Genomic DNA, 14,378 nt, shown 5'->3' on the forward strand with positions numbered 1-14,378 from the left:
TTTTGACGATGCATCTCATAAATTTATTTACATACGTGTTACATGTATAACACGTGACTTTTACAAAATATAAGCAAATTAAAAAGAGGGTGCAAGATTAGATGGGTGGACATGACACCTACCACTTATATTCATTTGGAGATTGGAGGGGCCCAAAGCTCCAAAACGATTGGATTAGGTTAGGTCGTTTAACTCTAACATATTTGTTGATAATGTTCCATTAATATATCTATATATTATATTAGGTTTTACAAGCGCGATTACATTCTTTGATGTTAGGTTTTCAACCGTCATTCAACTGGTCACTTGGACGGCTGAATTGGTGCTTACCCGGTGACTATCTCCTGAATATTCGAGTTTAACCTCCTAATCAATTATATTACAGAAAGAAAGCTGTTGATTCGGTCAATCATCTGTTTATATGGGCGGTTCACCTGTTTAACCCATTTAATAGGTTTCCTTTTTTGTATTATTTTGTTATTGAAATTTTTATAATATAATGATGTCATCACAAGTTGACCTAGTGATGGTCTGACAGAGAAAAAAGTGACGTAATATTTATTATTAGATTTTCAAAAACCTAATATTTATTACTCAAATAATCTATATTTATATATTAAGCTGCTATATGCTGACTTGGCACATTGCTGCAATTTAGTAACAGAATAAGCTAATTCTGTTCGGTTAATTCAACTATCAGTTTCATTAGATTTTTACTTTTTTTTTTTTTTAATTTGGTTTTTGGTTTTGGTTCGATTTGATTGAAAATTTCAATCGAAAACCGAATTAATGCTGCTATTCAGTTAAGTATATTAGATATTAATGTTTTATTTAATATTTTTGTTGATTAATTATTATATTTTCCATTGAACAATTAATAATAGTTAATTAAAACTTAGATTCATTATTAATTATTCATTAATCATTTTTCAAAATAGTCATTTCGCCAATTCCACATTAGCATAGGACTTTGGATCTATTTTAGCTTTTAATTAATAATAGGTAATTAATTTAAACCATGCATAGATAATAGGCTTTTGATTATTTTAACTTTTAATTAATAATAATAATTAATAATTAATTAATTAAAATTATTGAATTTTGAAGCCATTTTAACTTTTTTTATTAATAACACTTATTATTATTATTATTATTATGTACTCTTATTGTAGTTATTTTAATTTTTGTTGCTATAGTTATTTTTAAGAATATTGTATAGCTTCTTTGTGCTTCGCTTTATTGTTGTTTGACTTTTTATGTCATATCATTTTATTGTTATTTTTATATGGCTTCTTTGTACCTAGATTTAATGGTTTTGTTTACACTCCTATAATATGAATAATAACAATTATAATTTTAATCTTTTAAACTGAAGCCCGTGCATCGAACGGATCCCAACTAGTACGTAAAAAAAAAAAAAAGCATAAAACAATTTTAGTGAAAATCTTGAAAATTCCTTTAGATCTCTCCTGAGATTATTATTTGGGAGCTCCCATGATTGACGGAAGAGTTAACAAATCCACTTTCAAGAAAATAGAGGATCGGGTAAGAATAAAAATTGAGTGGACGAAAATAAAAGACTCTATCTCTAGCCCGAAAAATGACTTTACATAAGGCATATAGTTTGTATGATGCCTTTGTTTATAAAGAGATTTTCAAAATTTCCAACGGATTCGTTGTTTTCAATTGATGAACTTCAAAATTTTCTTTGGGGGAAATGATAGAAATCCCATCAACTTGATTGGTTGGAACTTGGAAAATTCTTTCGTAAACCAAAATCTTGTGGAGGATGGATATAAAAAATGGCTGAATGGATGAATACAGCCTGCCTCACAAAATTAGGGTGGAAAGTTCTGACTGAACCTTCAAATTTGTGGGTCTAAAGTAGTGAAAAATAAATGCTGAAGAAGGTGTAATTTCTAGGAAGCTAAAACAAGAAGTGAAATCTCTTAAATGCCTAAGAAAGTGTAATTTCTAGGAAGCTAAAACAAGAAGTGAAATCTCTTGGGATTGAAGAGGAATTCTAGATAAAAGGGACCTAATAAAAAATGGAACCTCTTGGATAGTTGGAAATGGGATGTCCACAAACCTATGGAAAGATACTGGGAAAAGCTACTTCAGCTTTAAATTAATGCTAAATTGCTAATAGTATCCTGAACCTGGATGCTTATAAGATGGTGGACTTAGTCGAACCAGTGAACAAAAAGTGGGATGGAGACAATAAAAAATTTACTGACGGTCTGTATGGTTTGCACAATAAGGGTATGGTATGGAATCGAAATGCCAACCATTTGATTGGGCAGAATCAGAATCTGATTCCATTTCTAGTGGAATGACATTTCCCAATTTAAGGGAATGGTCATTTCTTCCCCCTCTATCGGGAATGGGAATCCCAGTCTAATTGATTCCAATTCTTATTTCTATCTGAACCAAACAAGTGGGGGAATAGGCCATTCCAATCCCAACTCCAATTCTGATTCTAGCTATGAACCAAACAGACCCTAAATGAAGATATATGGAAAAAAAAAATTAAAACCATTGTTATCCTAGCTAAAGAGAGAGAAGATAGATTGATCTTGAGATTAGAACCAAAAGGGTATATCTTCATTAAATCAGTCTACATTCTTCATGCTCTGAAGCACTCTTCAAGTAATCTAGATGCATCCATGTTCAAAAGATTCGGGATGGATATTCAGTGCGTATATATACTAAATGTTTGTATAATATATATGTGTGTGCTTGTGTGTACTAATACATATTTTATCAATAAATGATGTATGATTATGTTTTAGATATGGTATATGTATTATTTTATATTTAATCTATGTTTTTGAATTCAGTTTTGAATTTGTTCTTTATGTAATAAAATATTAAAAAATTGCAAGTTGATGTCAAAAAAGATTTTTTTTTCACGAAAATATCAGGGCAAGGATAGGATCCTTGGGATGTATAAATCTCAAAAAACTACCAAAAAAAAATCACCTCAATCGAACATTGGAATGCAAAGTTATGACTTTACAAAATTTGCATACACATTTAGTATGCAACCTATGGCCCGATGACTGGATCAATGATTTGACTATTCAAACCGATGATTTATTAACTATACCAAATTTTTGGTGGAAAACTGAATTTTACTAGAACTGAAACCAGAAAATCAAATGGATAACGGTTTGACTGTCTGGATCAATGACGGATTGAAAACCTTACTTTTATGACTATCAACTAACAATGACAATATATAATTTGCATTTTAACATATCACGTCGAAATAAACTTATAAATCACTTGCATGTAAAATGAATGAAAACAAATGATTTCCATCAAAAAGGATATTCAATAGGAAACTGAACCATGCATTTTCCTATTTTTCCTAGTATTTAGCTTGACTTGGAAAACAAAACCTGAATGGCTAAGGCATAAACGGGGTGATTTCAGCCAGCCCACTTTTCTCAAAAATGATCTATCGAAGATTAATAATGATCACGAAAAAAAGCAAGTCAGTTTCCTAAAATTACTAATTTTTACAAGATTTTCATATGGAGGGGAGCAGCTACCCCAACCCCCATCCCATCCCTCGTAATTAAAAACAAAAAACAAAAACATCTAATACAGTATCTCCCCCTTTTGTTAGAAATATTAAAGAAAATTCTCTAAAAACATTGGTTTGCATATCATTGAAAATCATCCCCCTTAATCTCCCACAGCTTAGGGCATTATGTCAAATCACTAAAGGTGTGTTCTCCAATGTGAATTGTTTATTTTTATTTTTTGTTTTTGTTATTTTTGTGTTGCTAGTTCTAAAAATAAAACAAAACAAAACAATTGGTTCTTATAACAAAAATATGGAAAATATGTTTATATGTGTTTTTTTTTTGTTTTTAAAACTGAAACAAAAAAAAAAAACGTGTTCTTGAAATTTTTTATTTGAAGAACATGTTTTTATCTAATTATTTAATATCAATGTTCCATAAATTACATAATTTCTACCCTTAAAAATTTGTTTTTGTTTTAGCAGAGTTTTACATCCATTGTTGATATAAATATTGCATTGATAAAATTGATGTAAAACTCCGCTTTTCTCATTCACACTTTTCGAAATTCAAAAGGTGGTTGTTTAACGGTTCGATGTAAAAAATCATTGTTGTACTTTTACATTGATGACATTTTACATCAGGTCTAAATGCAATCTAATTGTTTTGATAGTTTAAAAAATATGTATTATTTTTTAAACAAAAGAATTTGTTCCTGCCTTCAAAACAAAAGAGTTTAAGAATATAACATTGTTTTTACTTTTACTTAGTTGTTTGCTGATGTGGTGATTTCAAAAACAATTGAAAAAAAAAATATTTAGAACAACCATAGAATAACAACTGATTCCTCTATTGATTCATGTTGTAAAACAACCCTTTAATTCAAGGTTTTTAAAACTAAACCGGACAATGAACCAGTCAAGGGTCTGGTTCCCGAGTCAAATGGTTTGATCGTTCGAATCAAATGGATGGCCTGTTTTGACAAAAAATAAAAAATGGCCTAAACCGTTGGATAGTTTGAATGGTTCAACCGCCGACTAGTCCGATTTAGCTTTAAAAACCATACTTAAATTGGATTTTATAGCTGTGGTGGCAATTTTCCAAGAAGCCATGTGGTTTCCTACATTGATAAGCTACATTTTGTAATATATATGTGCAACCAAATGAAGCCCAAGATCGAAGTAGTTCCAAAATTAAATATGATGTTTAATAGTATCCATTAATCATATATATGTATATATATATTAAAGGGAAAGGGGTAGTCGTCCCATTTGCCAAATGGCCGTATTTCCCTTATATATATATATAAGATTCTTCATTGAAACATAAGGTTTAATCATTCGATTTTCGGATTGATGGTTCGATCGTTTGATTCGAACGGATGACTTGTTTTGACAACCGATAGTTCAACTATTTGGTTCGAATGAATAATCCATTATGACAATAAAAGTTATAAGTAAAAAATTGTGGAACTATTCTGGCCATCGATTTTCGGATTGATAGTTTGATCGTCTATTTCAAATGGACAGCCCGTTCTAACAACAAAAATTACAGGCAAAAAATTGAGTGTGTGAGGTCCATTAAGCAATATCATACGTGTTATGTCATTCGAGCATGTGACTCATATGACTAGAAAATGGAACTGTTTAGGCCACCGATTTTTGGGTCGATGGTTCGACCATCCGGTTTGAACGAATAACCTGTTCTGACAACAAAAATTAAAAAAATAAAAAAACAACCAAAACTCATTGAACGGGTCAACGGATTCGACCGCCCAGGTCAATGGGTCATTGACTGATTCAATGGTTTTTGGTCAGGGACCGGGATTGGGATAAATTGGAGCCGGTTGCCTAGATGGTTCCCAATTAAAAAAATGGCCAAAAACCATCAAATGGGTTAACAGTTCGAGTAAAACATTCATAAGCTTGAGCTCGATTTTGAGAAAAAAAGATTTTATAAAATAAAAAAATTATATATAAAAATATTTTTGTTTGATATTTAAAAGTAAGAATTATAAGAATTAATAATTATAATATTTTTATAATATGTATTATTTTCTATAATTATATCTATATCTATATATATATACATCAAGCCGGCTTGCGAACTCGACTGTTTCATAATCGAGCCTGTGAATTGGGCTCGAGCTCAAGCAACTCGTGAAAAGCTTGGCTCATTGCCACCCCTAAACAATAGTTTGAAAACCATGATTTTTATGATTTTGGATTTTCAATTTTCAAAGGTTTCTTCTACTGTGGGTTTTCTTCGAGTGTGTGCATGTTCATTTATTTATTTATTTATTTTTTTGTGTTTGGTCTTCTTCTTTAAGATCCTCCAAAACGGTCTAGGGTTTACCACCATTTTATTTCTTCCCTTTTGTTTTTTCTTTGGGTTTCTTGTGCAATGTTTTTTATTTTTCTTATAAGATGATATGCTTTGTTTCTTTTGTTTGATTGCATGTATATTTAGCCCCGCCTCAATTTTTCCTTGGTTTTTATAGTTTGGTGGATTTTCCGCCAATTTTTTTCTTTGTTTAAGGTCACTCTGGGTTTATCTTTTAAGGTTTTGGATCCCTTGCAATTAGGCATGTTCATTGGTCGGGCTAGAACCGGGCTTTTGCTCTTCATTAATAGAAAATTTTCAGGCCCGAGCCCAGGCCCGACCCAACCAACGGACCTACAACTTAGGCTTGAGCCCGACCCTCATAAAATCCCAAAGCCCAACCTGGGAGTGCTTGAGTTCACCTCTGAGATTAAGAGAATGGTATTTGAGCTGAGTTCGCCGATTCTTGGGAGTTTGAGAGTGAGAATGGAAACTGAGAAAGTAGGAAGATAGAAGATGAAAACAGTACTGACCAGAGAGAGAGAGTTCATCGCCAGAGAGAGAGACAACCTAGTTCTGGTGGTGCTAGCCGCTAGTGCCTGAGTTCACAGAGTGAAACGATGCGCTTGGGTTTGCCAGCTTTGAGAATCTGAGAGTGAGAAACTGAGAATGAGAAGAAAAGTGAGAAGTGAGAAGATAGAAGATGAAAACAGTGCTGGTTGGAGAGAGAGAGAGAGGGAGAGAGAGAGAGAGAGGGAGAGAGAGAGAGAGAGAGAGAGAGAGAGAGAGAGAGAAAGAGAAAGGAGAGCCCACTACTAGAGAGAGAGACAACCTAGTTCTGGTGGCGCTAGCCGCTAGTGCCTGAGTTCACAGAGTGAAACGGTGCACTTGGGTTTGCCAGCTTTGAGAGTCTGAGAGTGAGAAACTGAGAATGAGAAGAAAAGTGAGAAGTGAGAAGATAGAAGATGAAAACGGTGCTGACTGGAGAGAGAGAGAGAGAGAGAGAGAGAGAGAGAGAGAGAGAGAGAGAGAGAGAGAGAGAGAAAGGAGAGCTCACTACTAGAGAGAGAGACAACCTAATTCTGGTGGCGCCGGCTGTCGGTGCCTGAGTTTGCAGAGTGAAAACAGTGCATTTGGATTCGCCAACTTTGAGAGTGAGAAATGAGAGCTGATTCTAAGAGTTTGAGAGTGAGAAATGAGAATTAAAAGAAAAGTGAGAAGAATTTAGGGTTAGGGTTAGGTGGTTTAGGAATTTAGGGTTTAAATTATACAAAAGTCGGGCGGGGCTTTTTTGACAAATCCTAAGCCCGATCCGTAAAATAGTTGGGCTCGGGCTTTTAGGCCCGAGGTCAAGCATGCAGGCTAAAATGCATGTTAAAGCCCGTCCAGGGGCCAGGCCGGTCCGTCGGGCTACCTGACCCATGAACTAGTCTACTTGCAATGTCCACCTTTCCCATGACTATGACTACAAAGTTATTTCGTCTAATTATTAACATTTAAGAAAAATGATCCAGAAATGGAACCGTTTTTGCCACCGATTTCTAGGTCGACGGTTCGACAGTCCAGTTCGAATGAATGGCTCATTTTGACAACAAAAAATAAAAAAAAGGACAAAAACTGTTGAACCGGTAAATAGGTCGACGGTTCGACTGCTTGAGTCAACGAATCATCGAATGATTCAACGATTTTCGGCCAAAGGCCGGGTTTGAGATAAAACGAAAACGATTGTTTGAATAGTTCCTAGGCCAAGAATTCTCGATGTAAAATAACTTAGAACTATCATTGTATGATCATATTTTTTTATATGAAATGATTTGATGAAACAATATTTAAAAAACGAGCACATGAGTTTCAAAACTTAAATACTAATTATATGTTTTTTATTAAGAAATCCTTGTATTTTTAAAATATAACAAATAACAATGTTATAATTCCATATATTAAATAACACTTGCACGATTGAATTATTGCTCGCTGGCAGGTGAGATATACCCCTTGGCTGTCGTTTATAGGATTCCTAGTCGTGGGCCCTGCTATCATTGATTGCTCATCGGCTGAACCGCCACCTGCTACATATTAAATTAAACAATGTCAATTACTTATTTAATGTTTTTTTGGAAAACAAAGATAGGTTTAGAAAACTGAGTGATACCCTTTTGGTGATTAACTTTTAGAATGGCAAAGTCTTTAGCCTGCCGTTTACTTGTTTATATATTATGGATGATATCATAGTCTCTCATTAATAGTATATATGCTTAGTGTTTTGTTTTTATATATGCTGATCACATATAGAGGCCAATCCTCCGGTTTTGGCTTGCCCAAATTTTAGACTCTGAGATTAAATCTTCTTAATTTTCTAATGAATTATTTTATTCATCCATAAAAAGCAAAAGAAAATTTACAAACTGATTTATCACGAAAAAGTAGGAAATTAAACCAGAAATGCTTATCAGTACATCATTATTTAAAAAAGGAAAAAAAAAGAGTATCGACTCTCTTGAACAAAGAAAATGGTATTGGATAGAAACAAACTGAACTGAAGATGAAATAGTACATCATCAATGCATGTTCCTTGTATCATCATCTTGGATTGGATGAAACTGAAGATGAGATGATATCCGCGAAGCGAAGTGCTCGCAAATCGGCAACTGCAAATACTTGGTTAGTTGTCTTCCTTATATACTCACTTGTACGTTAATTTAAGATAAACCCGATTTGTGATCAAGCGCTGGCGTTGAGATTTGAGACTAATTTCGACTCGAGAAATGTTAACCGTGCAAACTTCTTTTCTTACAAGCCTTACAAATCCATCTTATACCACAATAAACGAGATCACTTTGGCTGTTTAGGGAAAACAGTACTCTGGGCTGTTTTTGAGAGCCTGTAGACATGACATCTTAAACTAATTCAGGTCCTTAATTTTCTTTTCAACTAAAAAGTGTTGAATGTAAATAAACTGGGCTGATCGGTCGTCATTCTCCCAATATTATTTTATATATCGACACTCATGAGCATTCATTCATAGCAGGGTTCCAAAGCAATTTTTACAGACAGCCAAAATTTTTCCGACGATTCAGTGCAGAGGTTATAAGTACACAAAAATAAATCCCATTTTTACCAAAAAATAAATAAATAAATCCCACTTGCTGTGCATTGAATGAGCAAGTCGGCTCTACTAATTCAAGTTCTTCCACAGTTAGGTGGCGAGAGGGAAGGTTGGTTGACGCTTGACAGTGAAGTGAATAAACCATTGACTTGTCAATGGTTATCCTCTGTGATGTAAAGCACGTAAATGAGCTAAAATGCCACTCCCATGGACTTGAATATGGAGCTTTTGTGGGCAGCCACGGTGGGAGTGGGATCGATCAGGCACTCATGATTTTTTCAACTTCGGCCTGGAATAACTGGGTGAAGTACGAAATTTCCAGGTAGGTACCGTTCCGTCCCGAGTGGAATGTTTACAGTTGAGATATGAACGGTCAATCAGAACGTAACATATTGGCATGAATTTAATTTGGCAAACATGATTAGATGAAGCATGCATACAAATTAAACCCTCATGGCTCAAGGCTCAAGGGTCAAGGCTGGCGGGTCAATCCATTAATTACCCATATATATATATATATATATATATATATATATATATATTATATGTGCTGAATGGCTTTATTTAAACTAAACGACCGTTTAATTAATTTTCCAGTGAATTTTTGGAGTAGTAGTACTCTATATATGTCCTAACTCCTGAGTTTTGCCTATCATTCACTCATAAGTGAATTTATGGGTGTTTAAAAATTTTTGAAGGAGAATGTTAGTAGAACAGACGGGCAGTAACTCTGATGTAAATATTGCTCCATCTTAATGCTAATGTGTGGTTTTTTGGGAAAAAAAATTTGAAGGAGAAAGGAGAATAGACCATAAATTTCACTATCTTAGTATCTTAGGACTACCGGGGAAAAGAAAAACTGATACGCAATTATTAATTGACCAGTGGGAAGAACCAGTCAAGAGTTAAACAACGTATATTATAAGCCACGTCCGTTCCACCATGCAGACAAAAGTATATAATGACCTATTAACAACCAACAACCCTTTTTTTTTTTTTTTCTTTTAATTATTCGTAGACAAATTTCCAACTCGTGTCTTTTCCTTGATATTTCACTTACCCATCCATCAACTTTTGAAGCTCATATGTGTTGTTCAGAAACCGGACAATTTATCCGGTACAGAGTATCAGTACTTGCTCGAATGATCGGATAGCAACTCATGGAAGAGAACGAATTGCTTTATTTCTGGTGTGTCATCGAGCGTTTTATCATCCCAGATGGATTGAGTTACTTCGTCCATCCTCTGATTCTCTACCTCTGTCATATCTTCTTATCGGTGAAAGTACTAGGAAACTGGATTTTAGATCAGCTCCCCCATCCGTCTAAAGATATTTGGATTATGCTTTTGAGGTTTTCTGGAATTGTGAGGAGTCGGGTACGGGTAATTCGTCTTTGGTTTTCAGCTGCAAGCAGGCCGAGCGATAACAAAGTCGAACAAGTCGTAAAGGAAGAAGTCTCAACAAGTGAGGCTCTTGAAATTTCTTATTCAGTTCAAAGTTTTGCCTTGTATGGTTATTTGATAGTTCAACCGGTAGCTCATGTGCTAAAAACAATAGATTTTATTGACGAGGAAGGGGATGATGAGGAGGATGTGGACGAATATGTTAGTGCGGATGAGGATATCGAAGAATATGAAAGCGTGGTTGAGGATTTGGAGGACTTAGATGATGATGTTTCTCTGGTTGACGATGATGATGATATGGAAGAGCCATATTTTAGTGTGGTAGAGGATATGGCGGAAGAGCCAGATGTAAGGGTGGTGGTGGTGGATGATATATATATGGAGGAGCCTGCAGATGGGAGTGTGGTCGGGAGTACGGATTATCCAGATGTGAGAGTGGTGGAGGATATGGAAGACCCAGATGCTAGCGTGGTTGAAGATATGGAAGTATCCGATGTTGTTAGTGTGGTTGAGGATGAACACATGAATGACTATACTTTCTCCTCTCTTTATAGCTCTGAAGCATCCGTTGTGCAAGCAGAAGATGATCAGGACCAGAGAGAAGATGTAGAAACCGATCCGTTCTACAGCAAATACAGTGAAAGGATGAGATGGTTCGATCTACTCAGTTATGAGAGATCATGCGGAATGAGTGGGTATTCATTAATATTCATTCATCATCATCCGATTGTAATACGACCCATTTTGTCTTAATCGTTTCTTTTCATTTTTCTTTTTTAAGCTAGATTCCAATAAGTTTGATGATTAATTTTCTCAATGTAGATGCAATCCTGAACACGGAATTGGGAACTCCTACTTCAACTGAGAGATCAGAGTTAATGCAATTTTCTGCTCCGTTTATGTCATGGAGCAAGGTGAGTAAAAGAAATCTGCTAAGAATCATAGAGAACGATTTCGAGACTGTGTATGTGAGTCAGTTATGCTTGTCTTGGGAGGCCCTCCATCATCAGTACAGGAAGGTTGAGTCACTTGCACCATTCCCTGGTTCTCAAGAGGGCGTCTTTTACTACGATGTGGCCGGAGAATTCCAAAATTTCAAGGTGCTATTACAGAGATTCATGGAAAACGAAAACCCCAAAGACAAAAGGTTTTTGAGTTATGTTCGAACAAGGTTTTCTGACAATAGATTTCTCCAGGTTCCGGAGGTTACAGGTATATACCCAATTCTTCATGATCTTTTCTTTTGATTTGTTTACATTTACACGGTGGAGATGATCCAAATTCCATACTATATTATTCTTTTGATTAGATTCTTGTAACCCATAGCATTGGAATCAACACGACGTCCCCCACACCCACAGATTCCAATCTAATGGTTTAGGGCATATACATTTACAAGAAAGAAATTAAAATACCATTTGTCTTATTTCCCTAAAAACTATCGTTTTGGTTGAAACGGTCTAACAAACAAGGAATCTAAATTCTGCAGGTTCAATTAATTTATTATTTTTAAACTATAGTACTTATCCATTTCCATGGCGTCAATTAATGTTATATATGTCATTTCTTAAACTTTCTTTTAATACAAGTTTGTTCACTGAATCACTTTGTTGGAAAAGTGATCATTAATCTGTGTTCCTTATTGATCATTAAGATTTATTAAAGATTCATTCGTTGGAAAAGAAAAATATTAAAGTTTTAGCCTTTTAGGAACATAGATTTTCTAAAGATATACATGTCATGGCTTTGAGACTAAACAGCGATGTCTGATTCAAGAGGAGACCGGAAATGCATATTAAAGAGTGATTATGTTAAAGTTTTCAAGCAATGTCAAAGATTTCTCCAATTTTGTTTATATTATATAACATTTTTTATTTGCACCATGTATACAACAAAATAAATAAATGCCAATATGTGTAACCTTATCGTGATGCAGACTGAAGAGTGTTTTTTTTTTTTTCTTCTTGCCCCTTATTAAAGGGTATTTAGAGGAAGTAAACGAAGGCATGGAAGAAGTGACAGTGGGAGCAAATGAAGTCTTAAGTGCCATAAGGAAGTCTATAGCGGTATTCGGACAGTTTGTACGTAGAGACAACAGGAAGTATTGGTGGAGGAAGTACAGGAGGATGCTATGGATTCATCCCCCGGTGGAAGACCCTAAAGACTTGAAGTTATTAGTTGAACTTGAAAAACTACGCCGAAAGGTATGTTGTTGAAATGGATTGGAATGAGTCAGAATTCAAAAGTCGGGGTCAAGTTCAGTTAATCTGTCAAGTGTCAACCCATTATGGATTCGGGTTATGATGTAAGCCATTTCTAGCTAGGTTGTCACGTTTGAAGCATTCAAATGGGTTTTATATACTTTTATATATATATATATATATATATTTTTTCTATCTTTTATCTCAGCCTATATAATTATTTAATTAATTAATTTATTTATTTTGCAAGACGAATGACCAGTCCATAGCTTCCGGCCCACATTGCCTCACTTTCATGCCATGGGGCAGGAGGAGGGGTTTGGAGTGGACCCATGATGAACTCAACCTATTACCATTATTTATGAATTGAGATAGGGGATCTATCCCCCACTTAGAGGGCCTCAGGCATTAGGAGTTTAGGACCCAATCCCATATACAATTTCATTTTTAATCCATTTTATATGGAAAATTTAGCCATTGATAAAACTAGTAGTATTTCGGCTGTCCATACGAGACCTTGTGCTACCAACAGGCTCTCTCCAGGTGACATGTTAGCCTATACAGCCGTGCCTCCAGCTCTGTTACTGTTGCATGGAGCCCACGTGGACTAACGTGTCATGCAGGAAAACGGGGCTGCTTAATTGGATGTAGACGGCCAATTTTTTTTTTCATATTTTAGAGATTAAAATATTGGAAATAGTATTAATTAAGGTGATTTTGCAGTTAATAGGTGGAAAAGATTTTGCTACCTTTTCAAAAGAATTAGGCTTTACAAGTGAAAAGAGATTCTTTTGAAAAGTATAGCTTAAAAAATACAATAAATTTCTATATTTTTAAAAGTTCTATAATCAATTCAAGCATCTAATCTATCCGTTGAAAAGAGTTGCTTGAATCAGATGGTTAATTCTTGAGATTCGGAAAAGAACATGCATATTATTTTTTTCAAAAGAGCCTGCATGTTTTTGTTTGTTATTATAGAACCACAAATGGCAGCTGAGTAGCTGACATTCTTTCATTTCATTACACCCAGTTTGAATATATATATATATATAATCTTTTAATTAAGCGTAGGTTGATTTATGACCGATTCTTTTAAAAATCTATTATATTAAATTTGGGTGACACTTGCTTTTTATTCCTCTGGTGGTTGAATGAGTTAGACCTATAAAATGAATCCCCATGAACAATTTAATGACAGATGGTGTGTTTTGATCTTTGTATACATGCAGAAGAAACTATTCCTTGAGGATCTGAAGAAGAAGAAGAACTGTTGGCTCAAGAGAAGGATGGCAATGGAAGATTCACAAAAAGTGGACATGATCCTGAGTGGGATAGACCTGAAACTGGTGGAGAGGGTGCTCAAACTGTCCATGATTTCCACGGCTCAACTCAAATGGTGCCAAGACAAGCTCCACAACATCGAGTTCAAAAATGGAAGAATTGCTAGGGCTTGCACCAATTCCTGCTTATTCCCAGCTTCTTAACCATGATTTCCAAATAAAATGGTTGTTGTTTTCACTTTTCCGTTTCGTAACCATGTCTAATATATCCAAAAAGGCCGGCATAGGTGTGTAATATATTCATATCGTACAAGATACAATACTTTTGTAAAATACGATCCCCCTAATGCTTCGATCCGGTCCGGTCTAAAAATGGTTCTTCAATTCAGTTGGGAAGTGAGTGTATTATATTAGTCAGTCTATTAGTTCTAGATTCAAGAGAAGTAGCCGGTAGGGCGGGCCCGGGTCTCAAGAGCCCTCAGGCCTCAAAAAGTTTGCACAGGATCTGTTCTACTTCTACCAAAAGACTCGGA

The 14,378-nt window shown here is 34.9% G+C and overlaps 1 protein-coding gene across 2 annotated transcripts; it reads left to right on the forward strand.

Moving 5' to 3' along the window:
• The first annotated feature begins 10,011 nt into the window (after positions 1 to 10,011).
• Positions 10,012 to 14,202, forward strand: LOC148854264 (uncharacterized). 2 transcript variants are annotated; one of them, XM_088941041.1, is made up of 5 exons: positions 10,012 to 11,055; positions 11,187 to 11,278; positions 11,375 to 11,576; positions 12,345 to 12,568; positions 13,795 to 14,202. In XM_088941041.1, exons 1-5 carry the CDS (start codon positions 10,122 to 10,124, stop codon positions 14,047 to 14,049), a joined length of 1,707 nt encoding a protein of 568 aa, XP_088797167.1. In that variant the 5' UTR covers positions 10,012 to 10,121; the 3' UTR covers positions 14,050 to 14,202. The 2 variants fall into 2 exon arrangements, with proteins under 2 accessions (XP_088797167.1, XP_088797166.1); XM_088941040.1 differs by having other exon boundaries at positions 11,187 to 11,576.
• The last annotated feature ends 176 nt before the right edge of the window (positions 14,203 to 14,378 follow it).

The sequence above is a fragment of the Nelumbo lutea genome, chromosome 4 (genome assembly GCF_056320005.1).
Source record: "Nelumbo lutea isolate HS-2025 chromosome 4, American lotus-T2T, whole genome shotgun sequence".
Lineage (NCBI taxonomy): Eukaryota > Viridiplantae > Streptophyta > Magnoliopsida > Proteales > Nelumbonaceae > Nelumbo > Nelumbo lutea.

Excerpts from the sequence above, each read along its gene's own strand:
- LOC148854264 (XM_088941040.1), top strand. The coding sequence starts at position 10,122 with ATGGAAGAGAACGAATTGCTTTATTTCTGGTGTGTCATCGAGCGTTTT. Across the intron at positions 11,577-12,344 it reads CCAGGTTCCGGAGGTTACAG|GGTATTTAGAGGAAGTAAAC; the intron begins GTATATACCCAA and ends CCCTTATTAAAG. Across the intron at positions 12,569-13,794 it reads TTGAAAAACTACGCCGAAAG|AAGAAACTATTCCTTGAGGA; the intron begins GTATGTTGTTGA and ends GTATACATGCAG.